A 21,468-nucleotide genomic window follows, 5' to 3' on the forward strand; every position below is an offset into this window, starting at 1 on the left:
CTGGGGCATTGGGATCCACACTTCTGTGAAGAAGTTGCACTAACCACTACACCTTCACACTTTATGGCTATATAAAATGTAGTTACCAAGGAAAACATAACCAAAGCTTCTCAAACCTGCACTGGGTACAAGGGGGGCTTGGATAGAGTAACAGTTCTTTGCAGAGCTCACTATCACACCACTGTCACAGTGCTTGAAGTAGATACAGTATGCATAAATGCCTGTAACCAATGTATATCACAGATGTATTAAGGTGAAAATTGAAGAGTATAGAGTAGTAATTACAAGTATTGCTATATAAGTTACCTCTTGAAGAGCTTCCCCCTTTGAGATTCCAGCTCTGTGATTAGAGAGCAGGATGGGAAGAATCCACTTGGGGTAGCAAATGCTGCATCATTAGGGCCGCTTGAATAACCAGGATGCACACAGGTATGCTTCCAGACACTGCAAGTATACAACAAAGAGTGCCAATATACACTTCAAGCACTGGGTATATGGGAGAAACACTGTAGTACCAAAAAGAAAACCCACACAGTCTACACACAGACAATGATAGATAGATAGATAGATAGATAGATAGATAGATAGATAGATAGATAGATAGATAGATAGATAGATAGATAGATAGATAGATAGATAGATAGATAGATAGATAGATAGATAGATAGATAGATAGATAGATAGATAGATAGATAGATAGATAGATAGATAGATAGATAGATACTTTATTAATCCCAAGGGGAAATTCACATACTCCAGCAGCAGCATACTGATAAAAAACAATATTAAATTAAAGAGTGATAAAAATGCAGGTAAAACAGACCATAACTTCGTATAATGTTAATGTTTACTCTGCCAGGTGGAACTGAAGAGTTGCATAGTGTGGGGGAGGAACGATCTCCTCAGTCTGTCAGTGGAGAAGAACAGTGACAGCAGTCTGTCGTTGAAGCTGCTCCTCTGTCTGGAGATGATACTGTTCAGTGGATGCAGTGGATTCTCCATAATTGATAGGAGCCTGCTGAGCGCCCATCGCTCTGCCACAGATGTCAAACTGTCCAGCTCCGTGCCTACAATAGAGCCTGCCTTCCTCACCAGTTTGTCCAGGCGTGAGGCGTCCTTCTTCTTAATGCTGCCTCCCCAGCACACCACTGCGTAGAAGAGGGCTCTTGCCACAACTGTCTGATAGAACATCTGCAGCATCTTATAGCAGATGTTGAAGGATGCCAGCCTTCTAAGAAAGTATAGTTGGCTCTGTCCTCTCTTGCACAAAGCATCAGTATTGTCTGTCCAGTCCAATTTATCATCCAGCTGCTCTGCATCCAGGTCTGCACCCTCTGCACACAATCACCTCTGATAATCACGGGGTCCAGAAGGGGCCTGGGTCTCCTAAAATCCACCACCAGCTCCTTGGTTTTGCTGGTGTTCAGTTGTAGGTGGTTTAAGTCACACCATTTAACAAAGTCCTTCATTAGGTTCCTATACTCCTCCTCCTGCCCACTCCTGATGCAGCCCACGATAGCAATGTCGTCAGCGAACTTTTGCATGTGTCAGGACTCCGAGTTGTATTGGAAGTCCGATGTATATAGGCTGAACAGGACCAGAGAAAGTACAGTGCAGACCTGCAGTTCCCGAGACACGCATACTGAGGTCTGTCTGTAAGATAGTCCACAATCCATGCCACCAGGTATGAATCTACTCCCATCTCTGTCAGCTTGTCCCTAAGGAGCAGAGGTTGGATGGTGTTGAAGGCGCTAGAGAAGTCCAGAAACATAATTCTTACAGCACCACTGCCTCTGTCCAAGTGGGAGAGGGATCGGTGTAGCATATAGATGATTGCATCCTCTGCTCCCACCTTCTCCTGGTATGCGAACTGCAGAGGGTCGAGGGCATGGCAGACCTGTGGCCTCAGGTGGTGAAGTAGCTGCTGCTCCATGGTCTTCATCACATGTGAAGTCAGAGGGACAGGCCGGAAGTCATTCAGCTCACTAGGACATGATACCTTTGGGACTGGGGTGATGCAAGATGTTTTCCAAAGCCTCAGGACTCTCCCCTGTTCCAGGCTCAGGTTGAAGATGCACTGTATCCAGCAAAGCTGGAAACCCCAGCTCCAGCGCACAGGCCTTCAGCAGTCGTGGCGATACTCCATCTGGGCCCACTGCTTTGCTAGCACAAAGTCTCCTCAGCTCTCTGCTTACCTGGGCTGCTGTAATTGTGGGTGGGGGGAAACTCTCTCTTATGCTGGTATCAGCAGAAGGATTGGTGGAGGGTGCAGTACTCTGAGGTGAGAGTGGGTTAGGGTGGTCAAACCTTTTAAAGAAGTTGTTCATCTGGTTTGCTCTCTCCACATCTCTCTCGATGGTGGAACCCCGCTTCGAGCTGCAGCCAGTGATGATCTTCATCCCATCCCACACTTCCTTCATGCTGTTATTCTGCAACTTTTGCCCCAGCCTTTTCCTGTACTGCTCCTTCGCCGCCCTGAGCTGAACTCGGAGTTCCTTCTACATGCGCTTGAGCTCATGCTGATCACCACCTTTAAAAGCCCCTTTCTTCTGGTTCAAAAGGCCCTTGATGTAACTTGTAATCCATGGCTTGTTGTTAGCATAGCAGTGTACTGTTCTTACTGGAACTACAATGTCCACACAGAAGTTGATGTAGTCAGTAGTGCAGTCAACAACCACCTCAATGTTCTCACTATATGATCCCACACAAAATTTAAAATTTATCACAAGATGCAGATTCTCATTGTATATTTCATTCTTGTTCACTGAGTATACTTAGAAAACCTAGAAACAGACAGGAAGTCCAAACAATGTTTTCATAAATGGGTTTCCACACAGAATATATTCAATAAGCACTTTTGACATGGACTATGCATAATGTACAGTGCTTGTTGTGATAACAATCAATTTGAGCCTCATTTTTGTTCTCATGCTCTTTTCAGCATATGCCTTTGTTACGACCTATCCCCTGATGATCTTGGCCCGGACCATTCAAGGAATTGGCTCGTCCTTCTCATCTGTGGCAGGTACTACATTTGTCAGGGTTCCTGGAATTGCATCTTTTGATTTTTTTGGAGTGAGGTGTCACAAAGCTTACTTGTGCATCTGCTCCAGCTCCTTCGTTTTCCATCTGGTTCATGTGATTTTCAGTGGATAATTTAGAACAATGTTCTGACGATGTGATGCATGGTTTATGAAGCAGCATTTTACCTTCTCGTTGCTCGTAAATATCCACATGCTGCCTCTCAGATTATGATTGTAGGAAATGAACAAACCTTAATAGGCCTCTTCCAGATAACGGCTTTCTTAATCGCTATAATTTTACCTGCTCTGTAGTACTTTAGTGGTGTGTTGAGTGGCAGAATGCCAGCTGTTCAGCCCTTCAGTCTGCTGTCTTGCCTGTGTGACTTGATTTATTGGGCTCTGGTTGCTACGAGCTGTAAATTGACTCTTTTATTCAGCTGTTAGTTTACTTGTAATGTTCACATATTCAGCTGGAGGAGCAGCACCTTCCATACTGACTGTTCAGAACAATAATCAGTGGTTTGAAAAATCTGCTAGCATGAATTCTGACCAGCTTTTCTTGCATTTTACAAGATAACATTTCACAAGCAGGAGTTCTCATTCATCCAGTGTAAATAAAATACTGGAATTTTCTGTATCCAAGGTTGTTTTTATATTTTCTAAATCATTCAATTCAATCATTTCTGTTTTTTTAGTTTCTATTATTTAATTTAATGAGATTGTATTCATTACTGAATCACAAACATCTGCAAACTATGGTCTGTTAAAGAAACCCTTCTGCACCAATAGAGGAAGCTGCAGCTGTTAAAAAATGCAACTCTAAACAGAGAAAAAAAAGAAAAAAAGGATGATAACAATTACATTATTAACAGATAGAAATTCCATGTAATCTCTACCATGGTGTTAAGAAGCATGATGAAGGAGAGCATCTAAAGAGTATTGAATATACGTAGGTAAACAACTGTCAGAGGCACTACATAATAGAAAGAAAAATCTGAAAGGTACTAAAAATATTGTTGAAATAATAAAGATTAATTACATTTGTATAGCACTTTCCTCACTACTCAAAGTGCTTTACATAGACAATGGAGAACCACTTCATGGAACCACCAATGTGTGGCACCCATCTGAATGATGCAACGGCAGCCATTATTACGCCAGTATGCTCACCACACATTAGCTATTATCTGTGAAGGAATAAGAGAGAAAGGTGGATGATTAGGGGGCTGGAATGGAAAAGGCCATAATAGACAATTTAGATAGGACATCGGGATAAACCCTACTCTTTTCAAAAGATGCCCAGGGATCTTTGATGACCACAGAGATTCAGGACATCAGTTTTACATCTCATCTGAAGGACTGCATCATATTTACATCACAGTGTCCCCATCACTGTACTTGGTCATTGGGATCCACACACAAACCACAGGGTAAGCACCCCATCACATCACACTGAATAGTTAAAAATTTAAACACATCTGTAGCATCTAACTGGCCACAAGTTTATAGAGAATTGAACTCTGATGATAAAATGAGATGAGGATCTGGAAGAAGGAGGGTCACATTTAGGAAGGAGCTGAAATTCATGCAAAAGGTTGAAAAAGAGCAGCTGGAATAGCTGCACAGCATTGGCCTTTCGAAATGGACTCCTCAATGACTTCAGACCACCATGGTTTTATCTCTTACTCTTCGGTTTCCCACATTAAAAGCCCCAGGTAGATAGGCTCCTGGTAGATTGTAATACAGTTGGCGCATCCTCTGGTGCATAAGAGAGTCTTCCCAATGAGACTTTGAGTTACTAAACAGAAAAGTTTGTTATTTGCAGTTTGCACAGCACTTAACAAGTATTCTGCATTTTAGACTGGATTTAGTGTTCAAATGGACACCATCTACTGACTCAGTAGTCTGTCTGGGACTCTGTGACCAATGATGGAGGTGCACGATTGAGAATATTGGACTGACAATTCTGAATTTGATCAGTGAATTGTTACTGGATTTCTGTGCTAGTTAACAATTGTCCATAACCAATGCCATGATCACACACACAGTTGCTTAAAAGTGTGACTTGGTACCAGAGCATCTTGGACCAAAGGGCAATGATTGTCTTTGTAGTTGTGTATTCCAGAAATCAAGTAAAGGGAGGTGCTGAACAGTCATCTGATTACCATTTTGTGATGAGCTGGCTCAGGTAGACACAGCACCTACTTGACTGATCTGGATGACCCAAATGAATAGTGAGGTTATGTTAGCTATGACTGTTTGGCATATTTTAAACTATAAGCTGCAAAAGAACTTTTCCTGCACTTTGGGAAAGGTCAGGAACATTGAGTCTGAATAGAAAGTGTTAAAGACCTAACCAATGGTAAGAAGCTGTGGATAAAAGATCATTGGTTCCTACCATGGTCGTAACAATTGAATCTCTTGGTTGTCACCATCAATAAGGTAAGCTGTCAGATTGAATACATAGTCTTTCCATGCAGTGTTAGCAGGAGCTTCTCCAGATTTAACTGAGAAATGTTGGGAAACCAAGAAAGCGGGAGCTGCAATAGGCAGTGGGTAAAGGAAAACTCCCTTCTGGGTAGAGTTTAGTTAGGTTATGGAAAATGACTCCAATGAGTTTGAATATTGTGGTGCTGTAATTGTGTGGAGGTGATAGGAAATAACATTAAAAGGAGCTAGATGATGCTATTTTTGCTAAAAATGATAAGCATAATTATACAAACTTGTATAACTTGCACAAGCGGAAAATTCTTCTATGTCATCCTGGTTGATTATATTATAGAACTAGCCATACCCCACAGCTTCACCGACATAGTAGTGAAACCGGACAGCGAGGAGGGCCCTGCCTGGTTCCCCTCTCCTGACGTCACGCTTCCCCCTCCCCTTGGCCCGCAGCCTGTATCTCGGATTAGCGTGAATATATCACTCCTGCAATCAAACTATGATTCTTAGCACAATGAGAGAAGTCACAAAATCAACCGGAATGTTCAAGTAAATTCTAGAAAAAAGCCTGATCTAAAACCATTAAGTAGTTTTCTCGTTCACTGGCTAAGCGGAGGTAAGATACGCCCCAAGGCTGGCACGTGAGTGAGGAGGGCTCCTCGCCCGTCCCCTTGGCCCGCTGCGTCTCTCTCAGATTCGCACAAATAAATTGGTACCGTAAGCGCACTATGATACTTAGCACAATGAGAGAAGTCGCAAAATCAACCGGTATGTTCAAGCAAATTATAGAAAAAAACCCGATCTAAATCTGTTAAGTAGTTCTCTCATGAAAAGTGGATAGACAGACAGGCAGACGTTGGGTTTTATATATATTGAGGTGTCCTTTATTACACTGTTTCGGTCAAGATTAAACAGAGCCATTTCTTATTTTACCACATGAAGTGTTATGGAGTATATGAATTATTATTATTATTATTATTATTATTATTATTAATTTATGCAAACCTGTTGCACTTTCCTATGACATTTCTCTGTCAGGAATGCATTGGTATTTTAATTTCTGATGGTTTCATTTTATTTTGCTCAATTGTTTTTTTTTATTTTTTTACTGTGTTTTATCATGTATTTGTGTCCCAAACATTTCTGCTGCTTGCAACACCATTTGTTCCCAGGACACTCTCTACATTCTACCTAACATGTAATTCTCTGTATTTCATAACATCAACAGTTGCAAATCAAATAATTTACTCTAGGTATACAGGGCCTGTTACCCATTGGTCTAAGTTGAATCTATCACTTTTCATATTTATCACTAAGTTGAAATCGCTCGTAGACAATTACTTTTTCCTTTTGTTCACTGATACCTTCTATATGAAAGGTCACCAGATAAGACTAAAGTAAAACCCATCCTCTCCCCATCTCCTGTTTATGGTGATAGTACATTATTGACATTCTGAAGTCTTATTACTGTATTGTCCATGTCACCTGTCTTGTTTCTCAATAACTTTTCTTTGGCTCTTATTTTAGGATTGGGACTGCTAGCCAGCATTTACAAGGACAACACAGAGAGAGGCATTGCCATGGGAATAGCACTAGGTGGACTGGCTTTGGGCTTGCTTGGTAAGTAAAGATGGCACACATGATATTGCACAGAGTCCTCCATAGTAAAGCTGAAACAGTGGATCAACCCATGATTATTGCTGGGAGAAGACCATGAACTATTATATATGTTAATTGCCTATAAATTATTTTTCTAAGAATGTTACAGTTCTAGCAATTCCACACCAGCTGAATTATTTTTCACAAGCTAAATTAGTTTAGATTGGCCTCCTTTTCTAACATGAAGGCCTAATTGCCATATGAATTCAATTCAATTCCATATGAGCCCACTCGTGCATTTTGTACTGTGCTGTTAATTAAAATGTAGACATGGAAATAAAATCTTGGAGCAGTGGGCAATATGAAGCAGTGCTCTCAAAGAGGAATTATTTTAATATGCTTTAAGTTGCACAGTATTAATCATTGGCATTAAAAGGTCAATTAGGATAACTAACCGACCTGGGCCTGCAAGATAAGACTGCAAGTTAGCTATGGTGGAAAGGGAAAACTGGAGCAGTAAGTTTGAGCTGGGTGTGTGTAATCTGCTCAGATAAAATGTGACAAGGATGCGCTTCAAAAAAGGAACTTGGTAGAAATGCGATAACTTTAAGTCACGTATTCTGGATAAAGTAATCATTTTATATGTTAAAGTTGTATAACCATGAATCAGCTCATCTCATGTAGCCACCATAAACATATAAATATATATGAATCACTTTGCTGATACTCTGATCAGCTTGCTGAAAGCAGGCACTCCCTCTTTGAAGAGAAAATGAAAGATGCAATGAACAAGCTTCCTCCTGCCTGATTTCTGAATCAAAGAGATCCTAATTGAGGACAAAATTTGTTTATTTAATATAGGTCCAATTTTTTTCTTCCACACTTCCTAAAGATATTAATTTAGACTTAACTCTATCTGGTGGCTGACTAACAGGTAGGACTTAAAGGATGGAAGTAAATGGTTGTCTCTCTGATGTACTGTCCTCATCCACGGAGCACCCTCAGGGATGTGTTCCTTCATCTCTTTTCTATATTCTCCACACTAAGGGTTGTCACCTTAAATCTGAAATTGGTTTCATCTAAAAATTGGCTGATGATTCAGTGATTGTAATCCTACTTAATAAGAATGATCTAATGGTAGATGATTTTGTTAACTGGCTGAGGCTTCTTTAAACCAAATGTTCAAGAAAGACAAGTAATAATTGATACAGTCATCAATGACCAGGTAGTTACAAATATCCGGGAGCAGCTATGGACTCAAGAGAGACTTTTAATCAAAAGCAGTCTGTAAAAAGAGACAACAGCACCTCTACCGTCTAAGAAAGACGAGTCTTTTTAGTGTGAGTCCTATTGTTATGTCAGTTTTTCATAAATCTTGTGTTTAGTCTGTTTTAACTTATCATCTGCTGACTTGGTTTGAAAACCTTATTGTTAGCAACCATATTAAAATGGAGCTGTAAAATTACAACGTCTCAACCGCCAAAACTGGCTGATCTATTTAATAAGCATATTTTGAGGAAAACAGAATATCTTCTCGCACAAACCTCACCCATTATATTCTTCAATTCCACTTTATGCCATCAGGTCACAGGTTCAGTTTCTGAGGATAAAAAGCAACTGGTTTTCATCCCAACTGCTGTTCATCTTCGAAATAAGTTTCATTTTAATGAACATCCACTAGTTTAAACCCTGGCTGTTCAGTTGTCATTTGTGTCAGTCATTAGAGAAGTGTTATTGTCATACTGTAGGTGCAAAATATTACCACAAATAAGTGTTTTCTTCACTATCATTTTTTTGTACAAAGTTTATTTTTGATGGCTAAGTTCTTGCTTATTGTGTTCTTAATGTGATGTCAATCCAAATCTGCTGGTAAGCTAAATGTACCTTTTGGAACACAAACTTGAATTGAGATGAGCAGAACTGACAACGATGCATATAAGCGGAATGTGGGAGCCACTTTGTCACTAAAATATGTCTGACCTTTGTTTTTCAGCTGGAGCCCCTTTTGGAAGCATCATGTACGAATTTGTGGGGAAGAAGGCTCCATTTCTGACTTTAGCCTGCTTGGCTTTATTTGATGGAGGTACTATGTTATCGTCTAGTCGTAAAGTGTGGTAGATCAGGAAAAGGCAGCCTGCCAAGTATAGAACATGGAGACAGAAAATACTAAACTTATCTTTATACTAAACTTTCCTCTTGTATGTGCATGGATGCTGAAATAGTGAACAGGGAATTGACAATGTGTCATTTAGTGTTGATTCCTACCTGATGTCCAATGCCAGGGGGACAGACCTTGGCTCTCTGTGACCCTGATATGGATATGCAGCTTACAAAATGGATAGATATACCCATCTAATTGTAGCTCACAAGGAGCAGGTGGATCCCACTGGTGTGCTAAAGCTACACTTTGAAGGCTCTGCACCAGTCTCTTAGCACACTTTACTTTTCGTTCAAGAACCTTAGAGATTGGGTAGGAGAATTTACCTGCTGAGGATCACCCTGTGGCCTGGTGGCTTATACTCTGATTCCCAAGACCAGTGTTTCCTAAACATTTTTTTTTCTTATGGCCCAGTCTTTCCCTTTGACCCATCACAAGATTCTTTGCAAACTGTATGTGTCCCCATTGAATACATTTGTGAGTTATGACTCTTCACAACCCAAAAGGTGGCATTCCATAGTTTAAGAATCTCTGCCTTAGACCATGCATCAACGTCCTTACATCACACATAAACAAAAGGCATGCTGATGAAATGAGAGAGATAGCTTAACAGAAAATAATTTGCTATCCATCAAAAGTTGTATTAACTTTTTAAAAAGATGGCCGTCCATGAGATGTTGATTTTAAGGACTGGGAGATTCTATCTAATATATGAGGAGACAACTTTAAATAATCTAATGATCATTTAATGATGCTTTAATGATCTGACGGTAGAGATGTCCACCTACATGGGCAAAACTGGATACCAGGCCTATGACTCCTATCATGTTCTTTATTAGAGGTAGACTGTATTTTAATAGAAGTCTGTGTGACATTGAATGATGGGATTTTGTTGAAGTTGATAAATGTTCCACTGTTCAAAGGCATGGCTTCCCTTTCTCCCCTGTGGAAACCTGTTCCCCAGATGATAGGAAGCTCCCACCCATCTAAAAAGGCAGCAGCAGCAGAAAGACCAGTGGAGCAATAATTGTGCTATCTGCTTTATAAGCTAACATCTAGAGGAGGATGATTTGCATGCCAGAATTTATGTCATTTTCATTCATTTCTTTCTTTTTCTATGATATAGCATTGCAGCTTTGTATTCTTCAGCCCTCCAAGATTTCTCCAGAGGTGAGCTGATATTTGAGAATTATTTATGCTTCACTTTTAATGCCTCACCCCTTATGCTTCACTTTTAATACCAATGGAGTTGTATCTTCAGACTCATTGTCTATTGGAGGAAAATGTCTTCAACTCTTAACTGATCCAGAGAGGTTTATATGTGTGATGCATTGTCCTTTTAAGCTCATCAGTGGAAAAGCAACAGGGTCTTGGGTAATGCTTTGGTACTGGAAATGGGGGATTCTAATGCCTCTATCTTATTGGCTTATTGCCTCTTTCACCATATACATGGGACTTGGTTCAGATGTTGGAAACCTCTATTGATGTAGTGCCTCACAAGGTTTAGTGTTAACTGCCCATTGAGAAATATCCTTCCATTTTCTTTTTATTTCAGGAACTTCATCTAGCAAGAACTTAAGTAGGAATTATCTCTGGAATGGGACCTAGCCACTCTGAATGTGTTGTACTGTACATATATAATACTGAAAGGTTTCCTTATCACAGCCCTTTTGGTAAACAGTACTGTTGTTTTCTGAATGCATTCTGCTTTGTAATTGAGCTTTTTGAACTCCACCAAGCAGACACTGCTGTCTGGAGGCTAAGTGTTGACTTTTAAACTATTATACTGCTGATTGAGTCCCTACCACTGACTCACATTATTGTTTTGTAAATTGCTAAATATCAGTCTAAGACCAATATTTGGTTCCATTGTAGGGCAAATGAGAATTTAATTTTGGTTAATTGTTTATCAGTTTTGCCTTCTGCAATGCAGGTAATTGATTAAATAATTCAGTAAGGCTCCTACTTTATTTATCTTACCTTTCTCTGTTGTAGGAAGCAAGTCTCTGGCCATTAGACATATATCAAGGTGCCTGAGACACACTCATTTTAAGAAACAGAATTATACAATTTATTGGTAAGCACAAGGGGTACAGAAATAGGATGACAACTTACTGTATATATTAACATAAAAGACAGGAGAGAAGACAGACGAGACAAACAAACATACAACACAGAAGAGGCTGGCTGCTTACTGGTATTTAGAGTTCCAATTTATCAAGTCTGATGTTGTGTGGAGTTGTTGTTGTTGTTGCTCCGGGTTCAAGTGGAGGATTCTTCTTGTACTGCAGTGCACTCTTTACCTTTGCAACGTGGCCCTTTGTATATGGTGTGCTTTGCTTTTCTCTGTTAGGCTATTTGCTGCGTCTGCTGCAACTTCATAGAGAAAAGCATTACTATTTCTTATGCAAGAATTTAGATGCTGAAGTACCCTTCTTGAAGTAATGGTTGCTTCTCAGACTGGGGTCAGTTGCTGGCACAGGACTTGGCTTGGCAGAGTGGATCTCAGCTTTCATCTCCCCTAAGTGGGAACAGATGATCAGCTTTTAGGTTTCAATGAGTGGGTTTTAGAGAGTGCCCAGGAGTGATGAGTGAAACCAGTTTTTGAAGGAAGGTGTAACCTCTTGTGATTGAATTAAAGTCACATCCAGTTTCCAAATCCTTGCTTGCTCAAAGGTGCATTGTTTTGTCTAGCACAGTTTTCACACATTGCATTATAGTTCTTTGTTTGGACTTGAGCATTTATTTGACATCTTCTGGTCTGAGAGGAGCCTCTGCAAGGATGTCAGTTGAATTCTGACCTACACTTTTGTTATCAGATGACGTGAAGTCTGATACTGGTATGCACAGCAGTTCAGTCACTTTCTGGAAAGTAGGCTGAGGGAAAGTGAAGTTGGATTTTTGCAGCCCTGTTAAATATGCTGTCTTAACAGGCCTTGTGTGCTGCGAAACGTCTAGCAGATTTGGCAATGCCCAATGTGTCCTACACCAGTATCAAGAATTAGCTGAGCTTGTCTCAGCTTTCACGCCAGCAACAAAGCTGGAATTAACTGTGGACACAATGCCAGTAAATCAAACAACTGGAATCCAGCAGGACCATTCTGAGTCTCTAATTCCTTAAACTTTCTTTCTTTATTTAGTTATCTGCCTCAGGGCACGTCTTTTAATCGCCAGTTATTCCATTGTATTCCCTCTTCTTTTTATTTATTGGTATGATTTACAATCTTTCAGATAATACAACATATCCTGCCTTGGCCTTCCTCTTGATTTATTTCCCTCCAGCATTATTTTCAGTGATTCATCTCCTCCTAGTATATGTCCCATTTCATTTTGTTACCTTCTTCTCACTGTTTCCAACATGCTCCTTTCTTCACCAATCTTTCCACCACATTTTTATTAAATATTTTTATCCATTCAACTGACCTTTTCCATCTTTCGTAATAGTCATAGTTGGAGTTCTTCCAGTCTGTTTATATTCCTTTTCCTCATTGTTCATGTGTCTGCTCCATACGATGCAAAATTCCAGATTACTCTTTTTATTATTATTTTCTTTTGTGTTCAATCTATTATATTTGTTAGTAATTTTTGTTTCACATTGAAGGCCACTTTTTGGGCAGTAGGCCTTCCCATCCCACACTCAGACTTGCACCCATTCATATCCAGCTATTTTGTAGGCTCCAGTTAATCAAGCGCATTCTTTCTAAAGTGTGGCCGAATGTCAACCATTCTAGTGCCTGCCCTTATCCTGGACCTGAGTGATTTGCTAGTTCCTTTCCTATAAAAGCAAAATAAAAGAATACAGGCAGTCACACAAATCACTCTGTCTGGCCAGAAAAGCATTTTACTCCATTACATGTTACTCAGAAGATGTCCCCTCAAGCCATATCACAAACTGTGAGCACAGTTTCTGCTGGAAGGCAACTTGAAATTGGCTTACCCACCCAGGAGTCACTGCTGTTTTGGGCCCTTGATTTAATTTATAATTGTATATTGATATTTTATTCTATAACTGGCTGATAAGAAAAAGAACAGAAATGAAGTAAAATATAAAAAGCACACACATTTTAGTAAACTATCTGCTGCACTTTGTCAAAAATCAACGTTCTCAGAGCTTGCAAAGTCCTGTTTTGCTTGTGTTAGTATGTTTAAGGACAGAACCAGTCAGAGCTGCCCTTGCCATTTTATATAGCCGGGCATCGGAGGGTGCTACTGCAAGTGACAAGTGGAAGAAAGGTAACATCTAAATTGGGGATGCCGACATCGTGCATTGGAATGAGTTGGTTTCTACTTTGAGATATGTAAAGCAAAATCAACCAGACATTTCAAGAAAACTGCTCTTGTGCAAGGCATGGCTGAACCCAGTGCCCATACATTTAATTTAAGTTTGTTGCTAGTTGGTATAGGGATTTTATTATACAGTATTTTTATAATCAATGTATCCAGCTCCTTCTACCTTACAGGTCATCCTTTGCTGTATAACACACTTGTAAAGCCTCATTTAGCACATTGTGTGCAGTTTTATTCTTCCACTGCAAAAAAGACGAAGTTAGAAAATGTTCAGAGACAAGCTAAACAAGGACAGATGGATATGAGCTGTAAGGAACCATAATCTCTTTAATAAGCAATTAAATTAAAAAGATGATAGAAGGGTTTAATATTATAAATTTAATATTACAAGAACTAAGTTGCACGTTCCTGTCTGCCCTCAATTCTCTTGGGAAAGGCTACAGCCCTCAATAATATTATAATGGGGTTAGTGTTTAGAATTATGGACGTGGATAAATTTGTTTTTACTCCTCAATGAAAAAAGAAGAACCCACAATTATTTCTGAAATAACCTAAAACTGACAAAAGTAATTAGCGTCCACCATTGCTTAGAGTTTTAGAGTTTTAGTTCAACAGATAATTTCAAATAATAACACACATGAAAATGGCATGGACAAAAATGATGGGACCCTTAACCTAATATTTTGTTGCGCAACTTCTGAGATTTCCGCACCTGACAACAGGTAGCTATGTCAGGTTTGAAGGGGGCCTTCTCTTTACTGCATATTTCTGTTTTTTCCATAGATGTTCAATAGAATTCAAATCAGGGCTCATAGTAGGCCACTTCAGAATAGTTCAATATTTTGTTCTTAGCTATTCATGAGTGCATTTAGTTGTGTGTTTTGGATCATTATTCTGTTTGAGGATCCATGACCTGCAACTGAGACAGATCTTTCTAATACTGAGCAGTATGGTTTGCTCCAGACTGTTGTGATGGTGCGGGTTGGCTCCACACTACCACTCCCTTCTGGCAGCACCTTGAACCCGACACCATCCGTAATGTAACCAAGGGATGAGTCGAGCAGATGAGGGCACATCTAGCCAAGGGGTAGGTACAAAAATGTGACAAAGTGCTTTTATTAAAAAAATCCAAATCAAATTGTCCAAACGCAGTGCAAAATCTCCAGTACATATATAAATAGTCCATTCAAACAGCTGACAATTTGTGAGTTTTAAAGCAATACTTAAAATGAGAATAAAAACCATCACTGTCATTGAGTCAATGTGACTTCCACTCTTTGAACGAGCCTGGCACAACTCCCTCTTTATCTGCCAAGCTCTCGCATTCATTGTTTCCAGCATAGACTCAAGTCACCCCTCAAGTCAGCCTCCTCCATGTTTCAAACATTAGAACACTAGAACAATTTAGACAAGAACTGGCCATTCAGCCCAACAAAGCTCGCCAGTCCTATCCATTTATTTCTTCCCAAAAAACATCAAGTCGAGTTTTGAAAGTCCCTAAAGTCTTACTGTCTACCACACTACTTGGTAGCTTATTCCAAGTGTCTATTGTTCTTTGTGTAAAGAAAAACATCCTAATGTTTGTGCGAAATTTACCCTTAACAAGTTTCCAACTGTGTCTCTGTGTTCTTGATGAACTCCTTTTAAAATAACAGTCTCGATCCACTGTACTAATTCCCTTCATAATTTTAAACACTTCAATCATGTCACCTCTTAATCTTCTTTTGCTTAACCTGTATAGGCTCAGCTCTTTTAATCTTTCTTCATAATTCAACCCCTGTAGCCCTGGAATCAGCCTAGTCGCTCTTCTCTGGACCTTTTCTAGTGCTGCTATGTCCTTTTTGTAGCCTGGAGAGCAAAACTGCACACAGAACTCAAGATGAGGCCTCACCAGTGCATTATAAAGGTTGAGCATAACCTCCTCAGACTTGTACTCCACACATTGTGCTATATAACCTAACATTCTGTTTGCCTTCTTAATGGCTTCTGAACACTGTCGGGAAGTCGATAGCTTAGAGTCCACTATGATTCCTAAATCCTTCTCATAAGGTGTACTCTAGATTTTTCGACTGCCCATTGTGTATTCAAACCTAACATTTTTACTTCCTATGTGTAATACTTTACATTTACTGATATTAAATTTCATCTGCCACAAATCTTCTTTCTTTACACACAATGCTTCCCAGTCTGGCTCCAATGCTCCACAATCCTAAAGGTTGAATGAACTGCCTTAGAAAATAAATGGAAGGATGTGTTCCTTTAAACTTCCTTTAAACAGCTTCTGTTTCTTTTGTATGTTCTCCGGCTTCAGCCTGGTATTCATTTAGCATAAAATAAAATCACTTCTTCATTAGTCTCCTTCTTAAAATTGAAATGTAGTGTTCAATCACATGTGTGGATTATTTTAAATATTTAACTTGCTGTTCTTTTTAGACATGTTGACGTGTTAATGATTGTTTGTCATTCATCTTTTCAAAGTTTATGCTTTGTGTACACAGGGGACATCCTTAACTGACTGGGCCTTTCACATCAGTTTGTGAAGTGGCACTCATATGGGTAAATAGCACTGCCCCCACCATTAAGACGATCGCTGAATTGGCATTTTTATTCAAATGGATCATGCTAGGTGCCAACCCTGAGTCAAGACCAGCTTTAAAAACTATTTTTATTTCACACTATACACCAGTGATGTGGCAGTGAATTGGATCAATCATGTTAGAAAATCAATGAAGCAATTAAATTCACACATATGTCAGAATGTCATTCTAGCCACTGCTCAGTAGCTGTCATAGATATACAATTTGCCCCGCTTGGAATGCACTTCTGTACTATCAGAAGAAATGAAACAACAAGGCATTGGAGTGATATCCCATAGTGGGTTGTATCCTGCCTTGAAGCCAACGCTGGTTATCAACTGGGTTCAGAAAGTGAAGGCATAAATTGACTAATGATGAGGCAAGTGAGGGTGACCTTCACCCTGTCACTGCTGCACATCTCTATCATTTGCACCTAAAGCTTGAGAGGCTCAGGTGATTTAGACCAATGGTTCTCAAACTAAGGCCTGGGGAACTCCATGTGGCTTCTGATTTTTGTTCCAACCAACTCCTGTTGTGAATTGGACCACTAGTGTAATTAACCAACCTATCATTTTATATGTTATTTGCTTTGAGGTGAATGTTGAAATTACAAAACTAGGGTTGGTAAATATTAATTGAATGTGCTAGGCATTTACATTTGCTACATGGAGTTAGTTTAGTGTCTTTTTTTAACCTGTTTTTAAAGATTTTCATCATCATGGTCTTCATTCTGCTTTTCCAGGTATTCTGGTTGTTTAATCCATTATTTACTAATGAGCATGTTAGTGGGTCTGATGCTGAAGTAGCTGCAGCCTTTTAGTATTTGCTCATTGTTAATTTATGTTATTCGCTATACAGAAAAAAGGCAAATTAATAGAAAGATAGAGAGTTATGCATTTAACATTATAGCCAAAACTGAATTATTTCTAAATATCTCATAAAAATTAAAATTGCTTTGATGTGCTTTTCCAAATGTAAAATAGGAAAAGAGGAATAAGACCAGCTAATTAAATAAGATGAATTATAGATAAAATGACTCACTAAGTGTGCAACTGGCTGCAACAAAAGTCCCCAAGATGGAGTTTGAGAATCAGTAGTTTAGACTTTCCAAAAGCTTATCCTTACAGATTGACTTGTAGACACCATTTCCCATGCCTGGTGTTTTGCAGCTCACAAGGTGTTATGGCTGAAAATGCAATGGACAGACTAACAGAAATCTGATCAAAGCTTTTCCTGGAACAGTGAGCCTGACTTGTGAGCCATGTCCTTAAGGTAGATCTGTTACATTAGGATGATCAGAAGTAGCCTGAAGCTGAAGTCTGCAAACTTTCAATTATTTTCCAGTTATGCTGACACACCTAAGAGCAGCTGGCCATAAAAGACACGAGTGTCAGATCATGCCGGGCTAAGTGGCTTTGTCTCTCTCTTTCTGTGCAGGCTGTGAAAGGCACACCATTGTTAACTTTACTGCGGGATCCCTACATTCTCGTTGCAGCAGGTAAGTTAACTGTCCTCGGTACAAAAAAAAAGATAAAATTAAATCATCTTTAAACTGTAATGTGATTAACATTGTAATTGACACAGGGATGAGATGAAATCCCCACACAGCTGACCAGCAGAGATGAATGTTTGTAGAGAATTAACTGGCAGAATTATTACTTAAACTGAATAAGATGTTCATAGAATTATTGCACTTCTAAACTAACATGGGATCTTTGAGAAGTAAAATGAAACCATAGAAAGAAAATGTGGTTCATTCCACTCATCACGCACATCTTAATCTCCCTCGGCTGCTGGTCATTAGTCTTCCATCATATGCAGAACACTTTTAAGTTCTGGGTTTCACTGAGTCAAAACCTGTCCCACGGCCTTCTGGGTGCCGGTCCCTGACAGACCTTGTTAGGATCATTCACAGTGACCAGATGGCTGGCTTTATGACCCAGCTAAGATCACAATCCCACATGGTGAAAGACTTTGAAAGTATTAATGATACCATAAGCATTTTTTTTTATTTAAATTAATTTTTTTGTTTACAGATTCACATTGACAACATTTTTTTTTATTTTCCATGTGTCATTTATATCTACTCATAGGATGGGTGAATTTCTCGTTTAGGTCCTGCTTGCGTCTTCTGGTACTTTTTGGTTGCCCTAGTGTTTGACAACTTTCATCTTATGGCAGTACAGCCACAGAAGTCATTATCTTGTGACATCCAAAGATTTGTAGGGACCTCATCTTCAGATTGACACTTCCTATAATGGTGAAGCAGAATTCACTAAACGCTGAATTCTGCAATCACTAATGTGGCACGTGAGGTGGGATTAAACCATTATGAGACAGCTCCGTTTTACCCTTCTGATGATATGTTATCACAAGTTCGATCTCCATATAGTTTTGCTTGAGGCATGACCTGGATAATAATCATTAGCATGTTTTGTACACAGTCAGATCACAGAGAAGGTAACTGTTTGGAATGAACATGGATTTTGAGACCATGACTGAATAGTTTAGGTATCTACTGTCACTTTGAGCAGTAGACAAAGATGGTTCATTACGGAGGAACTCCTAGATGTCTGTGGACAAATAGCACAGTGGCAGTCCAAGCTACTCCATTTCTTCTGCCTGTCTTATTGATAAAACATTTAGGTGTCTTTGCCATTTAAGTGACACTTCATATTTCTCCTAATGGTAGATAGTATTGTAAACTGTGTTCTGAGATGTTTCAGGTAAGGAAGGCAGAAGTTTCAAGGTAAGGCCGTTATTCTCACTAACCGTGGCACCAGAGAGTGGCAATGTGTTTCAAGTTAATTAGCACATGTAAGTAAGAGTTTCACTGTACTCTGTAAATATGACCATCATGACCCTACAAACCTATAATATACAGTTAAGACTAGGAGAGCACAAAGTAATGAATGAAGATATTCTAATTTAGAAAACTATATGGTAGTGAATGGGAATGTTTCAACACAAAGGGAAGTAGTCAGGGAAAATTTGGGATTAAGACTAAATCACCATTAAGGACAAGAAAAAAATAAATTTTCATTATCTGGTAGTGTTGGTAGGATGATCTGAATAAGAATAATTGATTCCTGCTTGCTGAGATTGAGGCCTGCTAGAACAGGGGTCGCCAACTCCAGTCCTGGAGGACCACCGTGGCTACAGGTTTTCATTCTAACCCTTTTCTGAACTAGTGACCTGTTTTTGCTGCTAATTAACTTCTTTTGCATTAATTTTAATTGATTTGCTCTTGAAGACTCAGACCCCTGGATTGTTTCTTTTTCCTTAATTAACAGCCAAACAATAATGAGATACAAAATTAACCGAAACAACTGGTGTCCATCATACAATATCTGAAAATAAAGAAAGGTTAAGGTCTCAGGAATGTCGATCTGCTCAGGTCCCCAAAAAATTTTAACTGTGCTCTTAGAAAAGAGAAACTCAACAACTTCAGGGATTTCTGTCTGCTACTGCACCACAAGAGCAGCAACAAAGATATGAAATTAAAGAATGGGTTTAATTAACAACAAGAATTGGTACCTCATTAAGCTGCTGGTTGCAGTGACATTGGTTGGAGTTTAAGGCCTTCACTTAGTTGGTCTTCTGTTGTCTCCCTCACTTCACATTTCATTTCTGTTTGGGTGCCATTTAAGGAAAGAATGAAGAAATTCAGGGGAACAAATCTTGAAAAAGCAAGTCAATTAAAATGAATTCACAAGAAGTTAATTAACAGCACAAACAGGGCACTCATTAAAAAAAGGTTTAGAATGAAAAAATGCAGCCACGGTGGTCCTCCAGGACCAGACTTGGCGACCCCTGTGCCAGAAGGTAACAGATTGTCTTGACCATTTAAGTTTTTATAGAGCATTGTCCAGTGACAGTCAGGAAAGAGTCAGCACATGTGGTAGTCTTTATGAGTCCTTTCCAGGCACACCACTGTAGTATGATTCCCCAGGTAATGTTTTACTGAAAGCATCAAGATCTTGGAAGTAACCAATCCTGTCTGTGCCACCAGTTGTATAGTCAGTTCTCATTCTCTGCAGGGTTACGTTCCTGAAAAACCTGGTGGATACAGAAACCACAATTACTGAAGTATTGATCCTATCAGAAAAATGTGGTTAGGTTCCATCTGGGTGCCAACTTGGCAAGAAATTAGAGAACCAGTCGGGTGGATGTGTTGGCCCTCCTAGCTTGCCCCTTTATGCTTGTTAAAGATCCTTCACCTATAGAAACCTTGGTATGACTTTTACTGTCTCTCTAGTCAAATTGAAGGATCTTATATGTGTTCCACACCAGGGCCAATCTGAGGACCTCACTAAGCTAGCCAATCAATAGTAGTGATGGCGGTGTGTACAAAGGTCAGGAATTTAATCAATGTGACCTTATGACCAACACTTACTGGGAGTTTCTTGTCTGTGGGGAACTATTGCAATTAGAAATGGAATTCGATGGCTTACCCACACCTTCCAGCGGCAAATAGACGCTCATTGATCCATTCAGTGTATTGCGCACATGCAGCCCTAGACATCTAAAGGCATCACAGGCCTGTTATTGTTTAATCTCATGTTTTGTTGCTGCACATTTGCTTCTCAGATTTTTTTTTGTGCTGTGCATAACTGCAAAGGGGTGTGAGCGTCACAAAATGGGTTCCACTTTTGTAATAACTCATAAGTGAATCCCCACGATTTACTGTGAATAGTGCACAGTAGTTTAGATCTGACCAGTGCCTACATGTCACCTGAAGATGCTGTGGAGCTTAAAGCATGGAGAATGTAGGCAATGCCTGATTCACTTTTTTTTTGCATTTACCAAAAGTCAGAATAATAACAGAATTTTATTTTTCAGAGTAATTAGCTTCTGGCAAGATTTACCATATAAAAGCCAACATGCTTGGAATAAAATCAAAATATAAGGAATTCTCCTGTTTTTTTTCCTTTCTCCTATGTTTTTATGAAATGCTAGTGTGATGGCCCAAGTCTGACACGATAAGGAAAACAGTTCATGAGGCTCCTTCTTTTGGATATAATATAATTCCATTGGAAGCAGCCTTAGGGTTATGATCCAGGAAGGCTGATTGTGCTACCTACCGATCTCGTGTTTGTCTCTGCAGATGAGTGTAGTGCCAGATTTGTACCCCTGTCTCTCTCTCTCTCTCTGTCTTTGCAGGGTCTCTCTGTTTTGGAAATATGGGAATTGCAATGTTGGAGGTGACTCTGCCCATTTGGATGATGCAGACCATGTGTGCGCCAAACTGGCAGCTAGGTAATAATGTGTATCCAAAGACACCAATTAGCGGGTTTTCACATTTGTTTTAAATTGTCTCTTTTCTTTTGTTTTTGTGCTTTTATTATTTTTCATTGTTCACGCCTGCTATACATTTTCATTG

General features: G+C 39.5%; 1 protein-coding gene across 1 annotated transcript in view; it reads left to right on the forward strand.

Annotated features, from left to right (window-relative positions):
* Positions 1-21,468, forward strand: part of LOC114645896 (chromaffin granule amine transporter-like) — a 52,686-nt gene that overhangs the window by 10,631 nt on the left and 20,587 nt on the right. Inside the window, exons 4-9 of the mRNA XM_028793801.2 lie at positions 2,942-3,025; positions 6,993-7,085; positions 9,058-9,147; positions 10,349-10,392; positions 17,523-17,583; positions 21,249-21,344. Coding sequence (XP_028649634.2) covers positions 2,942-3,025; positions 6,993-7,085; positions 9,058-9,147; positions 10,349-10,392; positions 17,523-17,583; positions 21,249-21,344 — 468 coding nt within the window. The remainder of the gene's footprint in view (positions 1-2,941; positions 3,026-6,992; positions 7,086-9,057; positions 9,148-10,348; positions 10,393-17,522; positions 17,584-21,248; positions 21,345-21,468) is intronic.

The sequence above is a fragment of the Erpetoichthys calabaricus genome, chromosome 1, assembly GCF_900747795.2.
Source record: "Erpetoichthys calabaricus chromosome 1, fErpCal1.3, whole genome shotgun sequence".
Classification (NCBI taxonomy): domain Eukaryota; kingdom Metazoa; phylum Chordata; class Cladistia; order Polypteriformes; family Polypteridae; genus Erpetoichthys; species Erpetoichthys calabaricus.